Source organism: Pseudoliparis swirei, chromosome 1, assembly GCF_029220125.1.
Source record: "Pseudoliparis swirei isolate HS2019 ecotype Mariana Trench chromosome 1, NWPU_hadal_v1, whole genome shotgun sequence".
Taxonomy (NCBI): domain Eukaryota; kingdom Metazoa; phylum Chordata; class Actinopteri; order Perciformes; family Liparidae; genus Pseudoliparis; species Pseudoliparis swirei.
The window spans coordinates 19,201,771-19,227,884 of record NC_079388.1 but is presented as its reverse complement, the minus strand read 5'-3'; the positions used below and the strand labels follow the sequence as shown (position 1 = coordinate 19,227,884).

General features: G+C 44.8%; 1 protein-coding gene across 1 annotated transcript in view; it reads left to right on the top strand.

Annotated features, from left to right (window-relative positions):
* Positions 1 to 26,114, top strand: part of khdrbs3 (KH domain containing, RNA binding, signal transduction associated 3) — a 95,723-nt gene that overhangs the window by 53,319 nt on the left and 16,290 nt on the right. Inside the window, exons 3-7 of the mRNA XM_056428663.1 lie at positions 3,089 to 3,205; positions 8,201 to 8,347; positions 8,851 to 8,990; positions 15,047 to 15,227; positions 25,316 to 25,398. Coding sequence (XP_056284638.1) covers positions 3,089 to 3,205; positions 8,201 to 8,347; positions 8,851 to 8,990; positions 15,047 to 15,227; positions 25,316 to 25,398 — 668 coding nt within the window. The remainder of the gene's footprint in view (positions 1 to 3,088; positions 3,206 to 8,200; positions 8,348 to 8,850; positions 8,991 to 15,046; positions 15,228 to 25,315; positions 25,399 to 26,114) is intronic.

The following is a 26,114-nucleotide window of genomic DNA, read 5'->3' as shown; positions in this document are numbered from 1 at the left end:
AGGACTTTTGAGTATCCACATGTTAACGTACACAAAATAACAGAATTTGATGTAGTTAACTTTGTTATAAAACAAACATCTTTCTGTTCATTATCTAAATTAGAAAATCTTCTGTGGCTGAGCTCGTTACCCCGTTAGCTACCTTTAAAGTTCCGCGAGCCTTCATACGATCTTTAAAATCTGACATTGTGACGTCCCTCGTTAGCCCGTTAGCTATCAAGTTCCGTGAGCTTTCAAATGATATCTCGATTTTAAAAAAACAGCTTTTTTTCACTTGCTCAAGCATTTATATTTGTATCCATCTGTGTGACGCCGTTGGTCACCCACCAGAAGGACGGACCGCGTGCACATGGCGCCGGATCCCACGGCGAGACGTCGCCCCTACGAATCATCGCTCAGGAGAAGGCTCGGTGTCCAAAGGCTCTACCCAGGTGGAAATGATGGATGGACATCGCTTTTTAAACTCGGCACATTCAAAACGTTTCCGTTCACCGTCTCCTTCGATGAAACCCGTCTGTAAATTGGAATACCTCAAGAGGCCCGCCGTGTTTGCTCAGATAACTTTACAATAAGAATATCCCGACAATTCGCGTCCCGCTCAAATACACACGGGAGTTAAATCGGCGGGAGAATTTTGAGCGGGAGGCATTGAAATGTTTCCGGACGGACGTTATCTTCAAGCTGCATGTGCATATTCATTCCTTCAAGGTTATAGGCTAAATTTTGTGGGGAATTAGCACTGCGGGACAAGGCTCTTTAATAAGAGGCGGGAAGGATCCCCTGTAAGACCTCATCCGGCCACGGGATTCGGGGGTAATTATTAATTTGCTTAAATTGCTGTGATTTTAGAAATGTCCCCACTGTGGGACGAATAAAGGAATATCATATCATATATATCATATCATAAAAGAGCTGCTGGAGTTCAGCCCGGGCCAGAAGGAAAACCAACAGTCACTCATACGGCATTAGAGTCTCTCAGACCTCTCACCGGGTCCCAACGAGCTCTCGGGTTCTGGACACTTTGCAAAGAGATAGAGGCGAGGCTGAGAACCCAAACTGGCTGTTTCTGCCTCCTGTCAGCAAATTGATGACCTCGATAGTCGAGGGCGACAGCTGTATAACTCACGGGTAAAAAAAGAAAACATGGAGACCGGGAGAAAAGCGTTGCTCTCCTGTTTCGTCTCCGGCTAACGGTAGAATTGCGTTTAAGGATGCAGGACTTTTGACGGGCGTCTGCACACACAGTAATGCACACACAGTAATGCATAACATTTGTTTTTTTTGGTTTTTATGGTTGACCTTGTGAAGTAATGTGAAGCCTTCGATAGACGGAGACGCAGCCGGCGGCGCTGGGGTTTGAACGTGGGCTCGAACACGGCGCATTATGATAATGAGGCACATTGATATTCAAACATTCCAGAACATGCCGTTCAACGGATTTATCAGAAAAGTTCTGATTTCATAAAAAGTTTTTTTTTTTTTTAAACACACAGGATTAATTGCTAAAAAATATTTAACACGTAAAATAAAGGAATTAAACTAGTCGTGCAGAGTTGTTCTCTGCCTGTAAAATGTCTTATGTTTCTCTGGATGGAGCTGCAGCAAGTCTGAGATCACTTAGATAACTGTTGCATTGTGGGAAATCTATCACATTTGGACCAAGAGTGCTAAAAACTCAGGATATTTTAGCATCTGACCATTTTTGGGGGAAAGGGGGTATGTGAGTACTTAATAATCTGGGACTAGGACTGTGAGTATTTGGGATATTTGTAATGAGTTATTTATGGTTGAATGGGGTGGGGGGGGGCAGCCCTGGTGGCCTAGGGGGGTCAAAGCTTATAGTCCACGAACCGCAACATCTGGACAGTAAACGTTGCAGCATGTTGTCCCGTATGCTTCCCATCATGCCTCGACTGCCATCTGTCTAATAAACATCGGCTGGATGCATATTGTTGAATAATATATTGCACATGCCGTAGACTCTAAATTACAACACTTTGCACGGGCATCATTTCTACTGGGGACGGGGGGATGTAGATTATTATCTCCTCACCCCAGTCACATAAAAAAAGTGTCCATCTGCCAACATGGCGAGGGGAAGAGAGGAGTTCTTCTCGCTCAGTGGTTGCCATGGCGTCCCCGTAATCACGCCGTTGGAGCGGCGGAGGTTTTCTTCAGGTGCAGACGTCTCCACCTCATTAGTGGAGGCTGTCGGGGGGGCATTTAATCAATGCTTTTACTTAGTCTATATTTCCCCAGAGGTGCACTTGAACCGACGCAGTCGACAGTCGTGTATTTCTATTATTCTCTTCATAAACTGTTTTATTCGTCCATTACAAGTTGGAGCCTCGCTGCGGTCCAAGAAGTCTCATTACTGAAACCTGAAGTGGAAAAACACGATTATTACTCATATGAATAACACGATGCATAAGAGTCAGGTCTCCGCTAACGTGGACAAAAAGTGTTCGTAGGATGTGTTTAACAAAAATACAGCAATTTGCATCACATTTACATTTCTTCATACAGCCGTAATTATGGAAATGACATCAAAAGAAATGATATATACGCAAAGAAGAACCTCTGACTCAATTTATTTAAGCATTTATTTATTTATTCCTGTATTTATTTATTTATACATTTATTTAAGCATTTATTCATTGCTGTATTTATTGATTTATACATTTATTTAAGCATTTATTTATTCCTGTATTTATTCATTTATACATTTCTTTAAGCATTTATTTATTTATTGCTGTATTTATTCATTTATACATTTATTTAAGCATTTATTTATTTATTCCTATATTTATTCATGCATTTATTTATTTATACTTAAGTCATTTTAAGTCCTCCATAGTCCTCCACTGTACATACTTGAGTACATTTAATGAATGATATGCTAACGCTTAAACGTCCGGCACCGTGGAACCAGAAAGACACGGAGAACGTGACCCGGTGTATTCCGTGTCACGGAAGCTGCTGATAATGTTCCGTTAGCTCCAGAAGTTTATTTTCATCTGGAAAGACAGCGATTCTGACCCCCCTCTCTCTCTCTCTCTCCCTCTCCCTCCCTCCCTCTCTCTCGCAGTTTAACTTTGTGGGCAAACTCCTCGGGCCGCGCGGGAACTCGTTAAAGCGGCTACAGGAGGACACGCTCACCAAGATGTCGATTCTCGGGAAAGGATCCATGAGAGACAAAGAAAAGGTAACGCCCCCCACCCACCTGCTCCCCTTGCTCCTTCCACTCTCTTACCTCCACATCATGCTGCTGTTAGTCTCCTTTTTCTGTTTGTTTTCTGTTTAGAAAGATAACTTTTTTCATGTTAGAGGTCCAGTAAAAAGAGTTTCTTAACTTTTCAGGTTCTTCATTAATTCACTTAAAATCATGAAAACTGTTTAAAAAAAGCAATTTCATTATGTCTAATATTCATTTTACTGTTGTAGAAACATACTCACATGTTACTTTATCCAACTTATTGTTGCATTTGTTTTCCTAAATGTGATTTTCAGTTTTTGTGTTGGAGTGTTCCGATGTGCAGCTTTTGTATATTACGTGTTACGTCATTACTAATCCAATTGTTTCAGAACATGTACGTAAAAAAAAAAAAAAACGTTCATTTAGTTTTCTGCGCTCTTCACTTTAACTTTAGTTTCTCTACTTTTGCCTCATTGTAAATTTAAATAGTCTAATGTAAAGCCGTAGACAGATGGCCCTGCTGCCGTTTGATTGGCAGCTCGTGGGTCACGTTCAGCTTTGAAAAACAACATTCAAAAGTTTATGGGAATGGGGAAGATCTCCGAGATCAGCCACCGCACCCGAAGCCTCGCTCCATCTCCCAGTGAACAAAGAGACGCAAATGACGAGAAATCTAAATTTATGTCTTTGTTTTCATGCACAGACGTAATAAAACATGGCATCGCAACGATTTGAACATAAACGGAAACTTTATGGCAAAAATAAAAGAAGAAGAAGACAATCCGGCTTCACGACTTCCATCATCCACGATCACGTCTGCACATAAAAACAAATAAACGGATATAAATGTGTCCCGCCGGCGGCTCTTTTAATAAGCGCCGGAGGATGATCCCACTCCTCCGGACCCGGCCGCGTCGTACGGGACCTTGTTTCTGATTACCGTGTCGTTTTCCGCCGGTCCGACTCCTCTGGAGAACCCCGGAGAAACGGATCCGTCACGGAGATGTGCCGACCTCGGCGGCCCGACGCTGGATTTACGACTGACGGCTTCCTGTCGATGGACTTCCTCTTCTGCACCTCCGCTACTCCGCCTCCGCTTCATCTTCAGCCGGTTGCTGACTTTGCGGAGCGTGGTGTGTGTGTCATCATATTAATTGCTTAGCACTTGAAATTCCTCGTGGAGTTCATGGGGGGGGCAGAAAGAGGGATCTCCTTTTTGAGACTTCCTTTTAGAGTCACGGTGAAACTAAAAGCCGTGGAAGCGCCAGGTGACCCCCGGAGAGACGGCGCTACAAATCCCGCCGCTGTGGACACGTCTGAGGATGAAACGACGTTCAGATTGTCCAGACCATTTAAAGGCAGCGCCGTTACCGCGCCGACGACACCGCCTCCTCGTTAGCGCCGTGATGACCTCGTCCGCTCTCCTCCCCGGGAAGCCTAGGCCCGCTTTCATTTTCGGGGGTTTAATTGCGAGCTGACAGGACCGCTCTGTACGTGTAAGAAGTCCCGCACAAGAAAAAAATCTATGAAAGAAAATGAACCCAGCTGTGTGTGTGTGTCTGTGTGTGTGTGTGTGTGTCTGTGTCTGTGTCTGTGTGTGTGTGTCTGTGCGGTCCGTCTGTTTCTGGGGCGAACGGGGTTTTTTTTTCCCCACACAAATGTTTTGCAGGAATAAGAATAAAGTGGGAGGAAGATTCCTCCAGCAGATATGGAAAAGAAGAACAAAAACCAGACGCCTGTAATCTCCCACTGTGGGCTGCCTCACTGCTCCAGGACTCTGGGGGGGGGGGGGGGGGGGGGGGAGTCCTCGGCCGCGATAATATCACATATGCAAACGACGTGGTCGCACACACAGACGGGTTGCATAGAGACGTCGAAAAGACCTCATGGATGGAAGGATGGAGTGTTTCTCTTGAGCTCATGAGAGGGAGCGAGGTCCCCCCCCCCCCCCACACACACACAAACACACACCGGTAGCCCCTCTGCTTCGTGAAGCAGATTCGTGGGCGTGGGCGGGTGGGAATTAACATCTCATTAGCATACCACAGGCCCTCTTAAAAGAAGGTTATTTATAATTGGGTTACATCAGAGACACTGAGGCTCGCATCGGGAGGAGAGGAACAGGAAGCGGAAGCCTTTTGAGTCGAAGGCCCCGGAGAACACTTTTCTTTTTTCGTGTTTGAAAAAAACCCAAAAGAAACTGGGACGCCAACACGTGTTGTGGGATGCGGCGGGAGACGTTTGGGGCTTTTCGTCCTATTTCTCGACCGTTCAAGAAGACGGCGCTGGCCTGCTTCTGTCGGGCCGCGCAGACCGTCCTCTTCTGTTGAACGATGAATTAAAAGTCAGGGAGCGCATGCTCTACTTTCACTTCGAGGAACAAATACATCTCTACAGATCGTTTAGCATGCAACCGCATTCCGTCGACACACAGAAGAAGTCGATCTTCAGTCTGCGACTCGGTTTGAGCCGTTTGCAGCGAGGCGATGAAGATGAAGGCGTCTGCAGCAGCAGTTGGCTGAACAGACTTTATTGGCTCCGACGGCCACAACACGTCCGACCCGGCAGGCCGGTCCACATCCTGGCATTCCACCGCCGCCAAGACCGTCATTTGAAATGGACGCAGACGGATGGGTGGAGGAAACAAGGTGTCCTCCGTAGAAGGAAGGAAGGAAGGAAGGAGGCCGTCTAGATGTTGAAAGAAATAAGGACAAAAGCGAAGAAGGAAGGAAGAAAGATATCAAGGAAGAAGGAAGAAAAAAACAAGGCTGTCTAGATCTCTTGTAGAAAGAAATAGGGAAGCAGAAAGAAAGAAGCAAGGAAAGAGGAAGGAAGGAAGAAAGATGCAAGGAAAGAGGAAGGAAGAAAGAAGCAAGGAAAGAGGAAGGAAGGAAGAAAGAAACAAGGAAAGAGGAAGGACGGAAGAAAGAAGCAAGGAAAGAGGAAGGAAGGAAGGAGGCTGTCTAGATCTCTTGTAGAAAGAAATAGGGAAGCAGAAAGAAAGAAGCAAGGAAAGAGGAAGGAAGGAAGAAAGATGCAAGGAAAGAGGAAGGAAGAAAGAAGCAAGGAAAGAGGAAGGAAGGAAGAAAGAAGCAAGGAAAGAGGAAGGAAGGAAGAAAGAAGCAAGGAAAGAGGAAGGACGGAAGAAAGAAGCAAGGAAAGAGGAAGGAAGGAAGGAGGCTGTCTAGATGTTGAAAGAAATAAGGAAAAAAGCAAAGAAGGAAGGAAAATGATATCAAGGAAGAAGGAAGAAAAAAACAAGGCTGTCTAGATCTCTTGTAGAAAGAAATAGGGAAGCAGAAAGAAAGAAGCAAGGAAAGAGGAAGAAAGAAAGAAGTCCCATGTTGGACATCTCTTGTAGAAATAAGGAAGGAAGGCAAAGGACTGAATGAAAGAAGAAGGAAGGAAAGAAGGAACAAGGCCGTCTTGATGTCACAAGTTGGACATCTCTTGTAGAAAGAAAGGAGAAAGAAAGGAAGGCAAAGGAAGGAAAGAAGATAGAAAGAAAAAAGGAAGGAAGGAAGAAACAAGGCCGTCTAGATCTCCCTTGTTGGACATCTCTTATCGAAAGAAATGAGGAAGGAAGGAAGAAAGGAAATAACGAAACAAACAAGGCATAAAGAAATAAGGAAGGAGAAAGAAAGAATAGAAAGAAAGAAACAAACAAGGGATGAATAAATAAGGAAGGAGAAAGGAAGAAGAAAGGAAGAAAGGAAAGAAGGAAACACACAAGGCATAAAGAAATAAGGAAGAAAGAAAGAAGCAAGGAAGAAAGAAATAAGGAAGGAAGGAAGAAGGAAGGGTCCAAGGAGACGATGTTTCCTCCCAGCATGCTCTCCACGTCAGACGGCAGTACCTCGTCGTGGCTGTTCCGGCACGTCGGTATGACCCCCGGCGCCCCTAGTGGTGACTTGTGTCATTGCGGGGACGTTCCCAACATGTCAGACCGAGACAGGATTGGTTTGAGATGGAGGTCAGGGGTTAACCAAAGCCATTAGGGTTCATCCCCCGAGGGACGTGAGCGACTGGATCAGCGTCACTCCTCAGACATTCCACTGATGGAATGACATCGTTGGTGCAGAGAAGGGAAAGGTCAGAGGTCAGAGGGGTCAACCCCAGATACACCAACCGCACACATTTACACTTCCCCCCCAAATGTCTTTGGCGAGGGAAATGACAGTCGTAGTGGAGTCGGTTTGCATGGATACCATCTCATTCAAGATTATTATCTCTTTATTATTACTTAATAATCCTTGTGATGATCCTTATTGACGAGGACTTTGTGCACTCAAAGGACATCTACTATTGTCTTTTTCCTTAGACTTACAGTTACTATATATATACATATACATACATATATATACATATACACATATATATATACATATATATATACATATATAAAAAGAAAAGAATATATATGTATATATATATATATATAAACACATATATATATATGTGTATATATATACACATATATATATGTATAGACATATATATATGGATATATTATATATATACACACATATACATATATATTCTCTTTTTCTGTTGTAGATAATTAAGTAATTTGCTACATTAACGACTCTTGACAGCTCGTGTAAACACGTCTTCTACAACACTAAGACTGTTTTTATGGAGTTAAAAATAACTAAATTTCTCCCTATTAAATACGTTCTTGCCTCCCGACTTATAATAATCATTTATCTTAGCTTCACGTAGATGAGAGGAAAGCGATCAGCCGAGCGGACGTGACGACGGAGGGCGGGGCGTCGGCGTGACATCGGCTACATGAGGAGGAACCAGAGTGTCAAATATATTCCTTTCCAAGAACACACATGAATATCGTTGTGCACCACCCGACCTCACCCTGTGAACAACTCCCCGCAGTAAATCCATGACAAGATACGACGACGACGACGACAACAACAAACAAGATGAATGTCGCCGGCTGTGACGCTCGCTCCCTCAAACTTACTTTGTCCTCTTTTTTTCCCCCATCAGGAAGAAGAGCTGCGGCAGAGCGCCGAGGCCAAGTACCAGCACCTGAACGAAGACCTGCACGTCCTCATCGAGGTGTTCGCCCCGCCGGCCGAGGCCTACGCCAGGATGGGCCACGCCCTGGAGGAGATCAAGAAGTTCCTGATCCCCGTAGGTCACACACACACACGGCTGAAGATGTGTGTGTGCAGCTCAGAGCTTCTTTACTCTCCCTCCATTCGTTATGGATGATCTCCCCGGTACTCGGAGCTATGATGATTTACATCTCCCCGTTAATTATCAGCAGGCCCCTCCCCCTCTCCCACGTACCGTCTCCATAAAACATATTTATCGACGGCGCGGACACGTGGCAATCACATTGTTCTTTATGATTGAGACCCGTCCGCACATTAATTACGCACTTTAATTTAGTGGCGGGAAAGCAACTCGTTTTATTAACGGCGGCGATCTGAAATGGTTTCTTCTCGTCCGCCGACTCCGGAGCGTCAGGGCGGCGCTCTAGAAGTGCATTAATTAGATATTCCCGGGGCTGCAGCCCTGAAGACGGAGGGACGGGAATTTAATGCGGGGTAATTGAAAGCGAGCCCTCCATTGCCGCCGTGCGTGTGTGTGTGTGTGTGTGTTTCTGAACGCGCTCGCCTCTCTTTGTGCAGGATTACAACGATGAGATCAGACAGGCCCAGCTGCAGGAGCTCACCTACCTGAACGGCGGCTCGGAGGACGCCAAGGTGCCGTCGGCGAGGGGCAAGGCCGCCGCCCGGGGGAGGGGGACGCCGGCTCCAGGGCCGCCCAGGTAACTCCAAGTGTGTGTATGTGTAACCTGCAGGTATAATTTACACTTCAGGAGCTACTGGAAGGCGGCGTCTGTATAGTATCCAGGTAACGGGGTCATGATGTCATTTTGAGGGACGGGATGTCGGGTCCCATAAGCAACGCCTCCTCTCGGGTTAGTTTATGAAGACGAGACGCGGACGTCACAGTAAAGTCACGCGGGCCAGTTTTACATCCAGAAGTTCTGTTTGCCTCGACGCAACGAAACCAAAGCTACCGGTCGATATGGGTCATGGTTGGAAGGCAGTGAGAGGAAACCGGTTTATCCTTAAGGAGTCGTTGGCGGACTGCCGTGAGTCACCGGAGCTCAAAACTACAGGTTCACACGGATGGAAAATGATTTGAACGCAAGATATTTAAATATCACTGAGAACAAGTCAAATTAAGGGGTTACACTCTCTCTCTCTCTCTCTCTCTCTCTCTCTCTCTCTCAGCCACACATCTTGGCTTCTCTCCATTCATATATTTTTTACTCCTTTAACCCGATTCCGCTCCAGCTGAAGCAGTCTCTCCTTGTGAGTCTCTCCGTGACTACACACTGTCCATGCACTGTGGTGTTGTTTGTGTTCTACACTAAAAGTCATGAAAAAAAATGTGTGGCTCCACTGGCTATAGAGTGTCTCTTAAAATATACGTTCCCAGACTGTTCAAAACCTATTCTGTTGCGTATTGTGTTTTTTTTGCAATAAAGTTTTCGGGTGAGTTTGTGGAAATGAGATGAAACTAAAGAAACACCGGAGGAATGTCGGCTGTTTGTGTGTCTCACGTAAACCGAGTACTCTAGTTCCATTTTTTGTTTCTCTCCGTCTCCATGGAAACAGAATTGAACCCTGAGCCTGTGTTTCTCCTCACCTGTTCGGCGATGTCGCTTTGTCCGCCGACCAGTGGCGGCTGGTGAAATTTTTTTTTGGGGGGGCGCAGTTCGGCGACGCGGTTTAAATAGCACTCAACAATGAGAAGAAAAGAGGTTTTGAGTAGAATATTGTAAAAAACAAAGCTTTATTTCAAGAACACAGCGTGCTCAACACTGTCCAATAACAACTATCAACACACTGTAACTTTGGGCATGAGAGGTTCAGAGCAGAATTCTTTAAGAAACATTGGGTTGGGTTTTAGAGGTTTGCAAAATAAAAGAGTTTCACCCTCACATGAAAGAGGTTCAGAGCAGATGTAACAGATGTGGAACGGGCATGGAAGAAGTCGGCTCAGATGGTGGATTTTCCCAGCACTTATTTATTCTGCAGAAGACAACAGAACACACACATTTGCCTTCTGATCTGTCTCTGCACTTCCACTTCCCTCAGCAAAATAAAACCATTGTCCATGGAAGACAGGACCACATTAAATCTAAATAATAACAATTCTCATCATAAACCATGACATGTAACATACAAGGGAAAACAGAGACCCTAATGGACAAAATAAATAACTACATGAGCTAGAGTCATTTCAGCAGAAACAGAGAAAATTCTAACTTTGAACAAAAGGGAAACACATACCTGCAGAAGACAACAGAACACACACATTTGCCTTCTGATCTGTCTCTGCACTTCCACTTCCTAGACACGCAAAACACAATTTACACAAGGAAAATATACGTCGGGCGACGGATGTAGCTAAACAAACGGTGCCAAAGTGGCTCAATGAGACCGCCACCAAACGTATATGTTGACGGTCTAAATGACACGACAGCTGGACGCCGTGATCGTATTAGCGACCATTACTGTATGTAACATAAACGGTTAATTTGTATTAAAGAATATAGCCAAAATAGTGCAACATCGTTTTTCACTCAACTCACCCTCAGCAATATAAAACCATTGTGAGCAGGGTTGCCAGGTCTGTGTGACAAAACCAGCCCAATGGCCAATCAAAACCAGCCCAAAAACCAGCCCAATATCAGAACTCAAAATATGCCCGTGCCAAACCATATACACTGCTTTTAAAGTCCAACAGCATTGCTATCATTGCCAAATGTATTGTAATATCTACAAAGTAACAACATATGTTTAGTTTGCCAGCATTAAAAGCAGTTTTCCCTCAAGTTATTTCACCTAGGTCCTAAAATGGCCTTGTGTAATTATTATACAGTATATTATCATAAATAAAAATGTGTGTACGTGCTGATCTTGAGTCAGTTTGGTAGGATTTGGGTATGAATAAATTATTTCATTTAAAATATGGATTTTTATTTAAAGATATTCATGTAATTTGCATGCAAAATAGGTCTACCCGAACCAAGGACAACAAATTCAACCCGCGCAACACTTCAAAAGTGGCCCGATTCCGCAGGAAAACCGCGGACCTGGCAACACTGCTCTATGGGCTGAGGGAACATACGGGTCTCTGATCTGCCGAATAATCCAATCGCGTGCGCACATTTGTGCGCACCAAGATTCCCGGTTTCATCCGCCAATGTGAAGCCGGTCATTGCCAAAACGACTGAAATGTTGTATCGATGCCGTACACACACGTTAGAACAGCGCCTCGAAAAAGGGGAGGGGCTTCTCTCCGTGATAATGGCGATATATTATATTTTTTCACATTAACTTGAGTGGTTGTTGACAGGGGCTTCCGGTCTCCCACACACATTTAGCGTGTCAACACGGTATATTTACTATTTAAATGATTTGGCATATAATGTTTTTTGACAGGATTTTTTTATTTATTTTTCTTCTTCTTTTTTTTTCATCTCCAAATTTTAAGAGGGGCGGCGCACTAGCGCCCCCTATGGACGAACCGCCACTGCCGCCGACCATTTGCTTCAAACTCCCTGCAGTCATTTCCTCAAACTGCAGTCGAGACACAGCTTGATAATTAAGTGTAAAATACATATTATTTTTTTAAAGCCAATGTTTCTGAAGGTGGTCCAGTGGGGTCGGCGGTTGGAGAACCGCTTATGCGTACCACCGGTCTCCTCAGCGTGAGTAGTCCGACTAGTTCCAATGACCGATTGCCGGATTAAAACATTTTATCCACATAAAAATAAGGAAACTCGAGGCCGTTAAGAATAGAGAGCGGTGTGTGATGAGGTACAGTATGAGTATCGCTCTACTTTTTTCGTGTGAATCCATTTGTGGCAGCTGTGGAGGTGTGTGGGGGTGTCAGATTGGCCTCAGCAGCAGCCAATCTGACACCTCCACACACACACCTTTGCCCGTAGGTGGACAATTTAAATCCGCCGGTGTTCTCGACCGGAGACAATGAAATCGTCTGTACACAGATTACAGATTATAAATGTTCAGCTCTATGTTGATGACCAATCAACGTTGGTTATTCGACAGGTGGAGCATGTGACAATTATTTTGTATATATATATATATTAATTGTATCAACACCGGGGGCCTCCTGCTGGATCTGGTTTTATGAGACATAATTGAGCATGGAGCTTCTGAGGAAAGGGTCTGTATGTGAGCCGAGACTAAAGAATCACAGGCCGGAAGGGGCCGTTAAGGGAGCAAGTAGCTTTAATATTAAAAAATAGAAACGGTAGTAAATAGTGTGTGGTAGTACACAGTGAGACAAAGTCACATTTGCATAAAAAGCCTTTATGTTTATGCAAATGATCTCAAGGAGACGCTCCGCCATCTCCTCTCTCCGTTGAACACAGACTCATTCCAGCTCCTCCGAGACCTCCCAAGACTACAAATAAATAAAGAAATACTCACGGCCATTGGAAAACTTTAAGTTTCTAAAGAAGTCAACTCACTGCTCAGTCCTCCGACTTGATGGTGGTCCAATTTCTATCAAGTAAACCAACTGTCCCATCTCATGTCTTCTCGTGGACCGGAGGTCGTTGAAGAAATTGATGATGAAGAAGAATCTCCGAGAATCACAGCACTTAACTAGAATGGGCACTCGGTAGAGCGCATACCTTCGCATATCACAAGATTGGGCATTGAATTATGAACATTTTGGCATTAGTTGCATGCCAATTGGACAAAAATGTATCGTGCTATGGTAAAAAAAGAGTTTGACCTTTCCATGACCTTGACCTTTGACCCGATTGATCCCAAAATCTAATCAAATGGTCCCCGGATAATAACCAATCATCCCACCAAATTTCATGCGATTCAAGAACATTTTGACCTGTTCATGACCTTTGACCTTGACCTTTGACCCGATCGATCCCAAAATCTAATCAACTGGTCCCCGGATAATAAACAATCATCCCACCAAATTGCATGCGATTCGGTTCAATACTTTTTGAGTTTTGCGAATAACACGCATATAAATAAATAAATAAATACACGGCGATCAAAACATAACCCTCCGGCATTTTCAATGCGAAGGTAATAAGAATATTCAGTTTATTCTTAAAGGTACAGGTCTCAAACAGGCACCTAGGACGTCTGGAGACTCTCAGGCGGCGGATTGAGAAAGTCTGCCGATAATGTTTCCAGCCGTCTGTTATATACACGACAGAAAAAGAGGCGTTCATGTTCCAAGAGTTCATGTTCCAATCCATAGGCAGATCACGCCATATTGGGATGATCCTCTAGCCCCCCATCCAGAAGTTCTAATCCACACAAAGGCTATTGACCCCAGAAGGCCTTGTGACTCCTCTGAACTCTCGACTTTTTACCTCTGGCCTACATATTTGAGGTATCTGACGGAAGTAGTGGAAATAATACTTCACCCTCTTTTTAGTCGGGGAATTAAGAGACTTCCATTTTTCTTCCCTCCTCCTGACCCAAATCTGTGATGTGCCACCGATGATAACAGAGGAATGGAAGGCGATAGAGAGATAATCACCCGGAGAGCAACCTTGGTGGTTTTCAGAAGCTCAAACAACACATTACCAAACCTCAAGGTCTGACTGCCTTTGATGCTCGCCTCGGTGTTAACTCATCCGGACGGCTGCTCACGCATCCGGATATCTCTTTCTGGGAATTACCTAAACATTTTTTTTAAATCACACAATCACAAACCCCACGAACTCGCGCCGCGGTAACGAAATGCAAAAGGCGCTCGTCGACATCCATCACCGTGTTGTCATCGGCATTTTACTTAGTAGGCAGGAAAGTAATTCAGCCGCGAGACACGCTGTGTTGTGAGTAATGGTCGTGACTCACTTTTTTTCTCACCCTCGCTTTTCCCTCCGTCTCTCTCTCCGCCTACACACACACACACACCGGACCTGCCGACGAAGGCAACGGACGCATCGCTGCGGTTGCGCCCGAGTCGCTCCGGACGATGCAGGACGAGGCGAGCTGGAGTTAAAGTAGACGAGGCAGCTCGCCTCCAAACATGATAAATTACAGCGCCTCGCCGTAAAGACCCGGGGATGCATCGGCGTCTCGTGTTCATATATATACAGGACTGTCTCAGAAAATTAGAATATTGTGATGAAGTTCTTTATTTTCTGTAATGCAATTTAAAAAACAAAAATGTCATGCATTCTGGATTCATTACAAATCAACTGAAATATTGCAAGCCTTTTATTCTGATTTATTGCTGATTATGGCTTACAGCTTAAGAAAACTCAAATATCCTATCTCTAAATATTAGAATATCATGAAAAAGTATACTAGTAGGGTATTAAACAAATCACTTGAATTGTCTAATTAACTCGAAACACCTGCAAGGGTTTCCTGAGCCTTGACAAACACTCAGCTGTTATAAATCTTTTTTTTTACTTGGTCTGAGGAAATATTAAAATTTTATGAGATAGGATTTTAGAGTTTTCTTAAGCTGTAAGCCATAATCAGCAATATTTAAAAAAATAAAAGGCTTGCAATATTTCAGTTGATTTGTAATGAATCCAGAATGCATGACATTTTTGTTTTTTTAATTGCATTACAGAAAATAAAGAACTTTATCACAATATTCTAATTTTCTGAGACAGTCCTGTATATCTATTACGCTATCCAAGCAGTAGTGTCTCGTAATGCTTTGAAATCCACATGTGTAGAAGGAGGAGATACTGTATGTTACCCGATCCATCCATTCAGACCTGGAGTCAATAGTTTCTGCTCTGTCCACTAATCCTGGGCGGATGTTTGCGTCTTTCCTCAGGCCCCGAGGAGGAGTTCCCCCACTGCATGCGGTGGTGCCCCGGGGAGCGGCACCCAGAGGGGCCCCGCCCATCCGGGCTCCGTCTTCCAGAGGGAGGGGCGTTCAGAGAGCCAGAGGTGCCCCGCCAACCGCCGGGTACCGGCCGGCTCCTCCCGTAGTTCAGGACACGTACGGCGAATATGTGAGTATATCTTAAAACTCAAGAAAAGTCGTGCTGCTTTTTGTTCTGTAGTTCTCTCTCACTATGAAGTGGATACTAGAGAATCAACTTGTTTCGGGCTGTGGGAACTTGTGCAACCCATTCATCATTCTTTTTGTGGCGTTCTTATAGTCTAAACAATCTGTGCCACTTTATTACCCACAGTATTGAGAAATACAATCAGGAGTCAACAATGCGTACGTTTTACGACTGAATCGATAGCAGCAGAGCTGCTGATACCTGAGCTTTGGGTACCGCACAGCTCACCGATCAGATACCAGCCGTGTACCGACATCATTGTTTTGTGTGCGAGGCAACGTTTTGCTTTGTAAAGCAAATTATAGATTTAAATGTAGTGAATTATTATTCATTCATTCAATTAATTAGCTTCCAATATGAAATCTATTTGATGCTTTCAAGCCAGAGAAATTGCACGGGAAAATACGGCAATTGCTCAATTTAACAGGACCTACCGTATAAACCACACCCACAAATGTTTGGTCTTCTATAGGACTACACACAGACTACACCAACGGTTGGAAACAGAAAAACAATGTACCAATGTATCAATCAATGGAAACAGCTGCTAGCTAGTGGTTTGAGATACCCACAATATTGGGCAGACGGTTATTAAATGTATTCATTTCAATCTTGTGACCCTCACAAATGGAATTGCACCAATCTCCATTGTATTGGGGTTGCATCCCTTTGTACCGTTGCTCTTAAGAAAATATATAATTTCACGAGATAGGTGAACTAAAGATGCACAGTTGCTTAAACATCCTGTCGTAGGATTTGAGCCCCATCGTATTCAGTGTTGTGTGTCTCGTGACGGTAGGAGTCAAGCTCCACCTTTTTTAGTGTTGTGTGTCTCGTGACACGGGGAGTTAGCGGTTGGAGTCAAGCTTCACCGTATTTAGTGTTGTGTGTCTCGTGACACGGGGAGTTAGCGGTAGGAGTCAAGCTTCACCGTATTTAGTGTTGTGTGTCTCGTGACACGGGGAGTTAGCAGTAGGAGTCAAGCCCCATCGTATTCAGTGTTGTGTGTCTCGTGACACGGGGAGTTGGCGGTAGGAGTCAAGCTTCACCGTATTTAGTGTTGTGTGTCTCGTGACACGGGGAGTTAGCGGTAGGAGTCGAGCTTCACCGTATTTAGTGTTGTGTGTCTCGTGACACGGGGAGTTAGCAGTAGGAGTCAAGCCCCATCGTATTCAGTGTTGTGTGTCTCGTGACACGGGGAGTTAGCGGTAGGAGTCGAGCTCCACCGTATTCAGTGTTGTGTGTCTCGTGACACGGGGAGTGAGCGGAGAGTGATCTTTGTGATTTGGTCTTTTAGCTTACCTGCAACAGTCCTACAGGGTAACCTGTCTGTAATATCAACAGCTGGCAGAGATGAATATATTATGCTTAAGAGTCGACTCTTTGTACATTTGCCAAGAGAGCCCCCCCCCCCTCCCCCGGGAACTCCAGCATCCGCATCGCATATTTAGCAGATATGAGGTGGGCTGCGTTGGGTGAAATTTGCCCCGGCAGCCCCATACCTAACCACATCTGACAGGTTTATTCAGAGGTTGCAATTTAAATGCGTGGAGGTCGTAGAGAATGACTCCTGGACCAGCTGTTTCCCATCATTGTCACAGTTGTAAACCGCATTCCCCCCACCCCTCCGACACCTGCACCTGTGTATCCGGGTGAAGAACCCCCCCAACATCTGTTAGATGATAAATCCAACCCACACCGCTGCAAATTAGAGGCTGAATGAGTTTGACTCTGCATCATCAGAATACATCACCATCCCGGGACAAGTGTTCTTCCGTCGAGCGCTGACAAATAGGCTCTTGTATTCATCACTGATTTTTTTAATACAGTTGTTGCCTTCATATAGCACTGCTTAACGTTTAATCTTGCACACTTTGCCGTCGTTCTCTTTTTCGCTGCGAGGCGTTTGCCCACGGGCCAAAACATTTGTTCAGCTGGAGGCGTCGTCTTCCTCTTGTTCACATTAAAAAGCAGCGGGTTACCTTCCGGTGAATTTGTCACGATGACGCATTGGGTGCACAGAATCTTTGTCTGGATGTTTTTTGACATAATCTCCCTCTGTTAAAGCAGTTTGTATTAGCGTCACATGACTCTGAATCCAATTGTTAGCATCTAAAACAAAATCACAGAAATGCTATTACCCCGTAATCCGGTCCTGGCAGGCCCCATCAGTCTTGAATGGTTATCGTGATTCGAGCTAAATCTCATTTTGGGTAATTCATTAGGTCGCATTGAAAGCTCTTTTTTACCTTCTGCTAATCCCATTGGAAAACAATTAGGACTTGATGATGATGCGTGTCTTTTTTTTGTGTGGTGCCGTTTCATCATCGCCGGCGTGGAATCGGAGGTATCGGAAGTAGCAGAACTTCCCTTTCATGTTAATTCTAGAGCTATATGTAAGGTAGGTTGGTATCGTTTGTTAAAATCCTCCAGATCCAGTAATCAGTCCCAGCTGAGTGTCGTGGCATTAAGAAAAAGAAGGAGAAAAACATCCCCCTCTCCGCATGTCCAGCCCTTTTGAGAGGCAAGGATTGTTAATTGAATCATGTTCTCTGTGCCGCTGTCGTGGTAGCAGTTGTAATCTACACTGGGTGTAATGGTTTCGAATGTATTTCAGATAAAGTAATAAAAGGAGCTGCATCCAACTGGTGTGCCGGGCGAGACCAGTCATGAAGATAAGATTGAAACTCATCCACATGGGACAAAACCTGTGATTTGGAATAATTTCTTCTCCTGCAAATGGGAATCAACTTCATTTCTACTAAATTACACCCACCCACACACTATATATATATATATATATGTATAGATATATATAGATTCAGATTCAACTTTATTGTCATAGCTGAGACACGCTCAACCTCGGTTCACTTGATGTGGATGTGTGCGCAGTATTTGGTCTTTCTGAACTCCACAATGATCTCCTTGGTCTTTCCGGTGTTGAGTGCCAGGTTGTTGTTCCCGCAGCGCTAGTTGCCGGATCTCCTCCCTGTAGGGCGACTCATTGTTATTATTGATGGTGATTCTGGAACCATGTACAGACATGCAGTCGTGGGTGAACGGGAAGTAGAGAAGAGGACCCAGCACAGAGCCCTGTGGAACGCCATAGCTCGGGTTCAGGGTAGAGGAGGTGTGATTACTTAACCTAACGAAATCCAGTATCTATGCCCCTGAAATTTGTTTCAGCACATACATGTTTTATTCTCATATTTGCCATGCCAGCAGTATTAGATCACTAAGTTGATTGTGGGCTCAGCGGTGATTTGCCATAAAAAGGTGGTACATCTAATCATGGTGCCCAGAGGATGAATCTCAATGTCAGGAGCATAATTTACTTTGAATTATACAGCGAACATACTTTAACATCTTTTCTACAGATATTCACGGAGAAGCAGAGGATGAATTAAAATAACTATAATAATCCCCTGACCTTTTAGGGCCTATTTTAACTCCAATACCAATTTGGTTTATGACCAAACGCCTGCAAAACTAAAGGCATTTCATTCAGCCTCGGCCATACTTCCAACTCAGAAAAATGTTATCATGTTAACGCGCTAAGTTATGGACTATTATGATGATTTTGTCCCTTCATGGAACCACCTTACTACAAAATAGTGTACATTCTGAGTGGGCTTTGCATTTTCTCCCCCGTGCCTCGGTAACTCTGCACATAATGAGCACGAAAAGACGAGTGCAGCGACGGCGATTTTCATTTTTCCAGTGCATTAATGACACAAATCCCCCCAGATAATACTTGACAGGTGGGAATAAGCGTTATTCAAAAACAGAGCCGAGATCAAAAGCTCCAAAAAAGGTAGCAAAGTAACACCGAGGAAAAGCCAAGACATTTGTCAAGTGTGCACAGGTACGTGATACTTCAACTTGATGCATGGTACAACTCTATTTTGGGCATCCTCAATCTGATCGCTGGAGTAATATATTTTTACCCCTGCAGTGGAATAAAAATAAAAAGCTCCAGCACATTACAGCATGTTCAGCGTTCTGAAAAATTCTGGCAGGGAGAGCAGAACAAATGACAGCGAGCTTTGAGGAATTTTTTCCAAGAGCAAGACAACCGAGGGTTACGGATATACCGCGGTGCTTTTGTCTTTACTTTTAACGACATCGCTTATTATTTCACTTTTATAGCGAAGAAGGTATGCAAGCTTTCGACCAGATGGCATCCTCCTGAAGAACGAGGCTCTTCTTCTTTTGATTCTACTTCATTCCCTCTCCTTGTTGCTGCGCATACGTGACCACGCGGCGTGTGCGGTTGTTCTCCGAAGTTCACGATGTGAGGGCAGTGTGTGTGTCGCCGAACTCCATTTGCATTCAGTCCGGTGTTCGTCGCCCGAAAAGCCGTCTGTGGGCGTCAGTGGCACCCTTATCTGTTAAACTGGCGTTGTGGAGCGCAGCGGCCGCGATACATGCGGCGCCCGAGCCCTCTGTTAAAGGGTACCTGTAGTCAAAAACAACAACGTGCTACATCCATTAGGCGCATCAAATAAATCATATTTTCCCCGCCGCTATTGTCAACAAGTCACGCATAGCCCGAGGATTTACATTTCTTTGTCAACATTCCGAGTCCGTGAACGCTTCAGGGCGCAGACATCTTGCCAGTTATTTACTCATGTCAAAGGTCACTATGACGTTGAGTCGTTGAAAGGAATTCAGCCAATCCGGAGCCACTTCTACACGCGTTGCTTCTTGGGATAGATCGGTGGCCTCAAGAATTACACAATCTATATCAGGGGTGCTCAATACGTCGATCGCGGCGACCTGCCAGTCGATCGCGTCGTAGTATTGGTAGATCGCATGACATTAAAAAAAATTGGCCCGCCCCCCTGTCACTTTCTCTATAGCGCCACATTACAGCAGCAGCATGTCATTTCTGTCTCTACGTGTTGCGCTGACAGTCCTCTGCCCGCCGTCTCGTGCGCCGCGGAGCTCCCGACACCGGTTTGCGCGCATCGGGACGGACGGAGCAAAGAAAAAGTCACGAGCCCCCCCGAACATGTCGGCCGAACATTGCATCAATGAAAGACATCTCCAGCGCTGGCTTATGCGCGATGTAGCTATCAAGCTCACTCTTTTGTGTAAAGCAGATTAGGTCTAATGACACTATATCATCGGACATAAGTTTGTGTTCTTTACAACAAATGCACTCTATGTCTGTTTTTTGTGGCACACATTTCCCACAACTGCACCAAACGTCCGCCGACTTGCGTGCACGGTCCACACGGTGAAGCATCTGGACCGGCGGTCCTTCGGCATCAACTTCATCAGAATCATCGCTATCGCTGTCACAATTAACTAAATGGGGATAGTCTGCTTTTAATGGTTCATACAAGTATCCAGTTGCTGAATCTGACAATCTTTCATCGTCCATATTTCGCCCGTTTTCTATATTATTATCAAGTTCTCAGCATTTGTTTGCGCTCGACGTTGTTTACATTGGTTTCTGAACACATCCGCTGTGGCTGGCTGTCGATCTATCAACGATGTGATGTCACACCACCGGCGCCATATTCAAGCACCAGTGCAATGAAGCTTGTCGGAGTTGAGGGACTTTGAACAGCCTAAACTACGTATTGTTATTGAATACTGGACCGTCAGTGCATGAATAACCTTTAGAAACACATTATCTTTTGATCTGGCTACACATTCGAGATCACAACAGGTACCCTTTAAGTCTTCAGTGGCCTCGGAGGCCAGTCCTTATCTTTTAACAACACGCCTCTCAGCCATCCACTGGCATACAAATGAAAGACTCACTTAGTGCTAGCCTCCCCCTCCTGCCCCCCTTTGCAACCTTTCACTGTCACACTAATCCCGTTTAGTGTTGGGAACACAGCGCTGTCGCAGCGTCGTCGCGCTATTGTGCTTTCCGGGATATTTTGGGTAAATGGTATATCAATACAAACACATCGGATATTATAATAGCTTCGCTCACACTACCGTCACGGCCCCCGCTTTCCATTTGAAAGCTGTGTGGAGTTTTTTCTTCTTCTCTCCCTCGTGTCAGACACCAAAGAAAAGAGCCATTTCCTATGTGCCAGTGTGTGATTTATATACCGAGCTTCTAACTCAATTAAAGAGTGTAAGAGTGTAGCTGCTCTAAGAAATGGCAATAACATGCCATTGTTAAAGTTTAATACGGGGCCTTGATACCAGGCAGTGTTGTCCAATGCGAGTGGACAGCACCTTGAGAGTTTTAGCCCTAATGGCTGGTCCCGAAAACCAATCAGGGTATCTAGTACCGGGTTAAAAGGGCGATGTCGGTGCTGTGCGATGGATCGTCCAGGTATCGCAGCAGCTACTTTAAAGAAATGTCTTCTAACCATCGAGGGAACAGTCCCTCAAAACCTCCAGTCAACATGTTCACATTTCTTTGCCACCTGGAGGGATTTCTGTACAAATATATTGATATTCAATATCAGATTGTCATTAATTAATTACTACGCATTTCAGTCACCCGATGATATCTCCTATAGTGCCACCCATAGACCAACTTGCCAACTTGTGCACGTAAGATGTCCTCTAATTTATTTTGCCGATTGAGCGGATGAACATTTTTTACTCGATGTGATCCGCGGTGTTTCTCCCGGCACTCGAGTACTTTACATTACACGTCATTTAGCTGAGTGCTGTGGCGAGTAATGGTTCATAACTGCAGCCGTGGGGGTTCTCGAGCACGCCTTTTGAATTCAAGGCGCTGGTAGAACAGCCAGTTTTTGCCTGCCATGTCATGTTTTTGTCTCTGTGGCAAAATCTCATAATATCGGCCGTGTTTTCTAATTTTCAACGTCCGATTTGTTGAAACTCACAAACTACGTCCGAGCGTCCTCCCGACGGCCTCCGGATGCACAAGTGGACGTCCCAGGGTCCTCGGGCGAGACACCGAACATCAAGTGTTTCTGATGGTTAGCCGAGCGCCTTGCATGCTAACGTTCCACCATTGATGCGAGTGTGTGCGGATGGCTAAATGAGGGGTACATTGGATAAAAGCCCTTCGTACGGTCATGGAAAACCTGGAAAAGTCATGGAATTTTAAAAATAGTTATTTTCCAGGCCTGGAAAAGTCTTTAAAATAATTTAATTTCCAAAAGTTTTGGAAAAGTCGAGGTAAATGTGTCAAATTCATCTGTTCATCTACGCAGTTTGATTAAAAAAATAAACATTTATATGAATATTTATTCTTTAGCAACTATAGTCTCTCTCTTGTGTCATTTAAGATATATACTTGTGTATACATGGAGATTTCACAAAATGGAAATTTGGTTTAAAGTCATAGAGGTCATGTAAATCCATTGGTCAACATGCATATGAACCCTGAATGAAGATGCTGCACGCCAACATGTTCCATACGGGAAAAAACAGCTTCTATGTCAGAGACTTCACAGTTCAGTTCCTCCAGGAATAGAAAACGTATTACACACTTTGAAATGAAAAAAAACTATTTTCTTTTCAACAATAATAAAAATCCTTCAGAGTGTCAGAGCTACAGGTTTCTAACGGTGAGGAAAACTACATGTTGAATTGCATCAACACATTCCTCCTTGATATAGGAACATATGTATAAAAGGTATTAAAGAAAAGCACATGTAATTGTTATTTCTTATGCGGAAGGAATTTGAATGAATGAAATATGTTCAAGGTGAAGGAGACGTCGTCATCTCTGCTGCGTCTCATTGGTCTTCAACCATCGAGTCCTCGGCACTAAAAGGCAAATATGATCCAATTATGATCAAATGATATACCTGCAACCAAGATGTCTGGTCTCCGAGACTTTCATACATTCCTGAACGTCACTGTGGCAGCTGTGGAGGTGTGTGGGGTCTCTAATTGGCCTCGGCTGCTGGCTGATTACAAATCAAGCCAATTGGAGACCCCACCCCCACACACCTCCACAGCTGCCACAGTCACTTTCCATTTGTATTCCAGCTTGACGTCAGGCTGCTAACCGTCTATTGACTCGTGACATGTTAGAGCTGTAGACTAAGAGAGGCCTTCAGCTTATTTATTATCGTCATTTGTCCAAATGGCGAGCGGAGTTATGGCCTCGTTTTATGGGTCAAAGACCCGCTGAAGACTCAGACGTTGACCTTCCTCGCATTCGTCTGCTCAAAAGAAAATATATTACAATCACGGCGACACGGTTTAGCTCCCGCCGAGCTTCTTATCATTCGACATTCATCACCGTGCTTATTTATTCCAGCCTGCAAATAGGTATAATAGAGACAACTGTTTAAGTGTGTTGAAATATAGATGACACGTGGACAAAAGCAAAGCCGGCATTTAAATTTCAAACGCAACGCTTTTATTTGGTGGAAGCTGGTTCAGCTCCAGAGATTTGAGCTGTGGCTTTGAGCAAACACCGTGTAGCTGTGGAATAATAGTAAATATTAACAATGCATAGACTACTACTTCTATGGAGAACTGGTACTGGGTACCTCGCAGATTCATTTGACTCTATATATCCAAATTAAATGTGTTATTCATCATCAAACTGTCGAGAATCCCATCAGAATTATAAGCTCCACCTCTAAGTACATTGTGATGATATTATATTCGTATATTAGCCCCAGTAGGTGGCCAGTGATGCCCCTGGTACACACACATGTGTTTATGTAGCCCACCCTTCAGAGCAATGACGCACCTCAAACACAACAATAATAACCTTGCCACTGGTAGTTTCTACTGTACAGCTTGAAGCATCAACATGCGCATGCTTTTCTACATGTTCAGTTCTCCAGGACGACAAAACTCCCGCTGCATGTTTCAGATACTTTTTAAAACCCAATGTCCACTTCCCTTCCCGTTAGTGTGTTCTGTAGATTGCCTTGTCAAGTCTGTCCACAATCCTTCTTAATGTTTCATTAATATGATTGGAAACGGCAAATCAAAGCCCACATTTTGAACTGCCCGTTAATAAATGCGTTTCATTTCATCCCTTTGGAAGAAAATTGCATTTTCTTTGTCGTCGGTCTTGTTTTTCTTTCAGAATTTCTGCTCCCGCCGATTCCACCGGGGCTTCATATTTACAAGCGTACCGGTTGTTGACCGAGCGTAGTCCTTTGCGTGGGGACGGGGGAATTGCTGACTTTGGGAAAAGCTCCTTGTAACTGCGGAATTACAAATGCGAGGAGGGACTTTCAACCCCCCTGACCCCCACCCCGGAGCGACTCTCAGACAAATGGGTGGACCGCCACGGAAAAAACAAACAAACCTCCCACTCACACGCAATGAAAAACAACAAAAGGAAATACAAATGAGTTTTAAAAGCCGCCCGGTGGGACGGCGAGGTGAGGGCTGAGCGTATGAAAGTGATTCTTGAACAGGTACCCCCGGGTACTAAAGTACCCAGAAACAACCACGTATCACAACATCCGGGGGTCGTGGTTGGAAGTAGTTCTACTTCACGTGGACTTTCTGGAGGATTAAAGATAAAAAAGGAGTCAACTCAAAGCTGTCATTTGGCAAATGCATGTTTCTAATCAGGAATTGGGGCGAGCCTTAATGCGAATACGGCTGTGATGAGCATTTTCTCTATTCATTTCATGCATGCGGAATCATAGGGCGGATGGAATTAGCCGAGGAGTGTGCGGAGAGAGATCTGTGGTTGGGGGTCGAACGCCTTTTGTGCTACATAAATCCCATTTATCCCAAAAATGAGGACGTGTGTGCGGCGCCGGTTCTCTTTGATGTTCCTCGAGCCCGAGCAGACGTTCAAGGCTCATCCCTATTGAGGTGCTGATGAAGCCTTACTCACAGTGGGGGGGGAGGGGGGGTCGACACCAAGACCCTTAAGGGGCGGGGCTTCTGTCATGGTGGTGCATTGTGGTGCGTTTTTCCTCGATAGTGAAGATGTCCAAAGTAGAATACAATGGTTCAGGGAAATGATGCCGTCAATAATTGAGCAGCCGCCGAGCGCCGCACCGCTCGCTTAGATAACGATGTCGCACCTTTTCACGCTCTCCGCTCTACATTCCACGTCTAACCGGTTCCTCTTTGTCTACGTCTCACTGCAGGAATACGACGAAGACTACGGAAAGACATACGACGACCAAGGGTACGAATCGTACGACAACAACTACAGCAATCAAGGACAGAAGTAAGTTCCCTTTTCTTTAAGGCTTTGTGGTGACACCCCCTTGACAAGTCCCGCCCCCTGGAGCGCAGGGCCAATGGCAGCGTAGCATCGACCGGCGCCGCTCCGGAGACGCTCAATGCTACGCCGTTTTAGATCTCCTTCGTGGTCGAGGTTGTTTTGCGGATCTGGAGGTCGTCGTAGTGACGCTCGTTACCCGCAAGGAGATTTACACGCGACTTAAACCTCCTTTCAGAAAGATGTGAACAACAACCCTGATGAGCAGAAACACCTGCATGTATCTGTGAGACTACTTCCTCCTAACATTGAATCAACACCTCTCTGAAACCTGGACACCTGAACATCATGAGCCTCAGAAGAGAACTTCAGCTCCGTTGTGTGAGGATGCGTCTGCAGCCAGGTGTACCTAATAAACTGGTCTCTCCAAGTCTAAAACGCAAATGTGTGAGCAGCAGAGAGCCGGTTGAAGCAAAGGGACGAGGACGTGAGGTAAAGTGGAGATGTGGCGCCCAGCTGGATTATGAACATCTGGATTGTGGCGCCTGAGCGCTCACCAGTCATTTACGCTCATTTTCTGCCTCGCTTGAAAGTGGAAAAGAACAGTCTGTGTTTCATGGAGTCGTTTTAACTGACCTCGAGGTGTCTTTTCAGGATTAAGACCGTGAGAGAAAGAAGTTCAACGCGTTTAGGAGAGTTTAAGAGATGTGGTGAGAGAGATG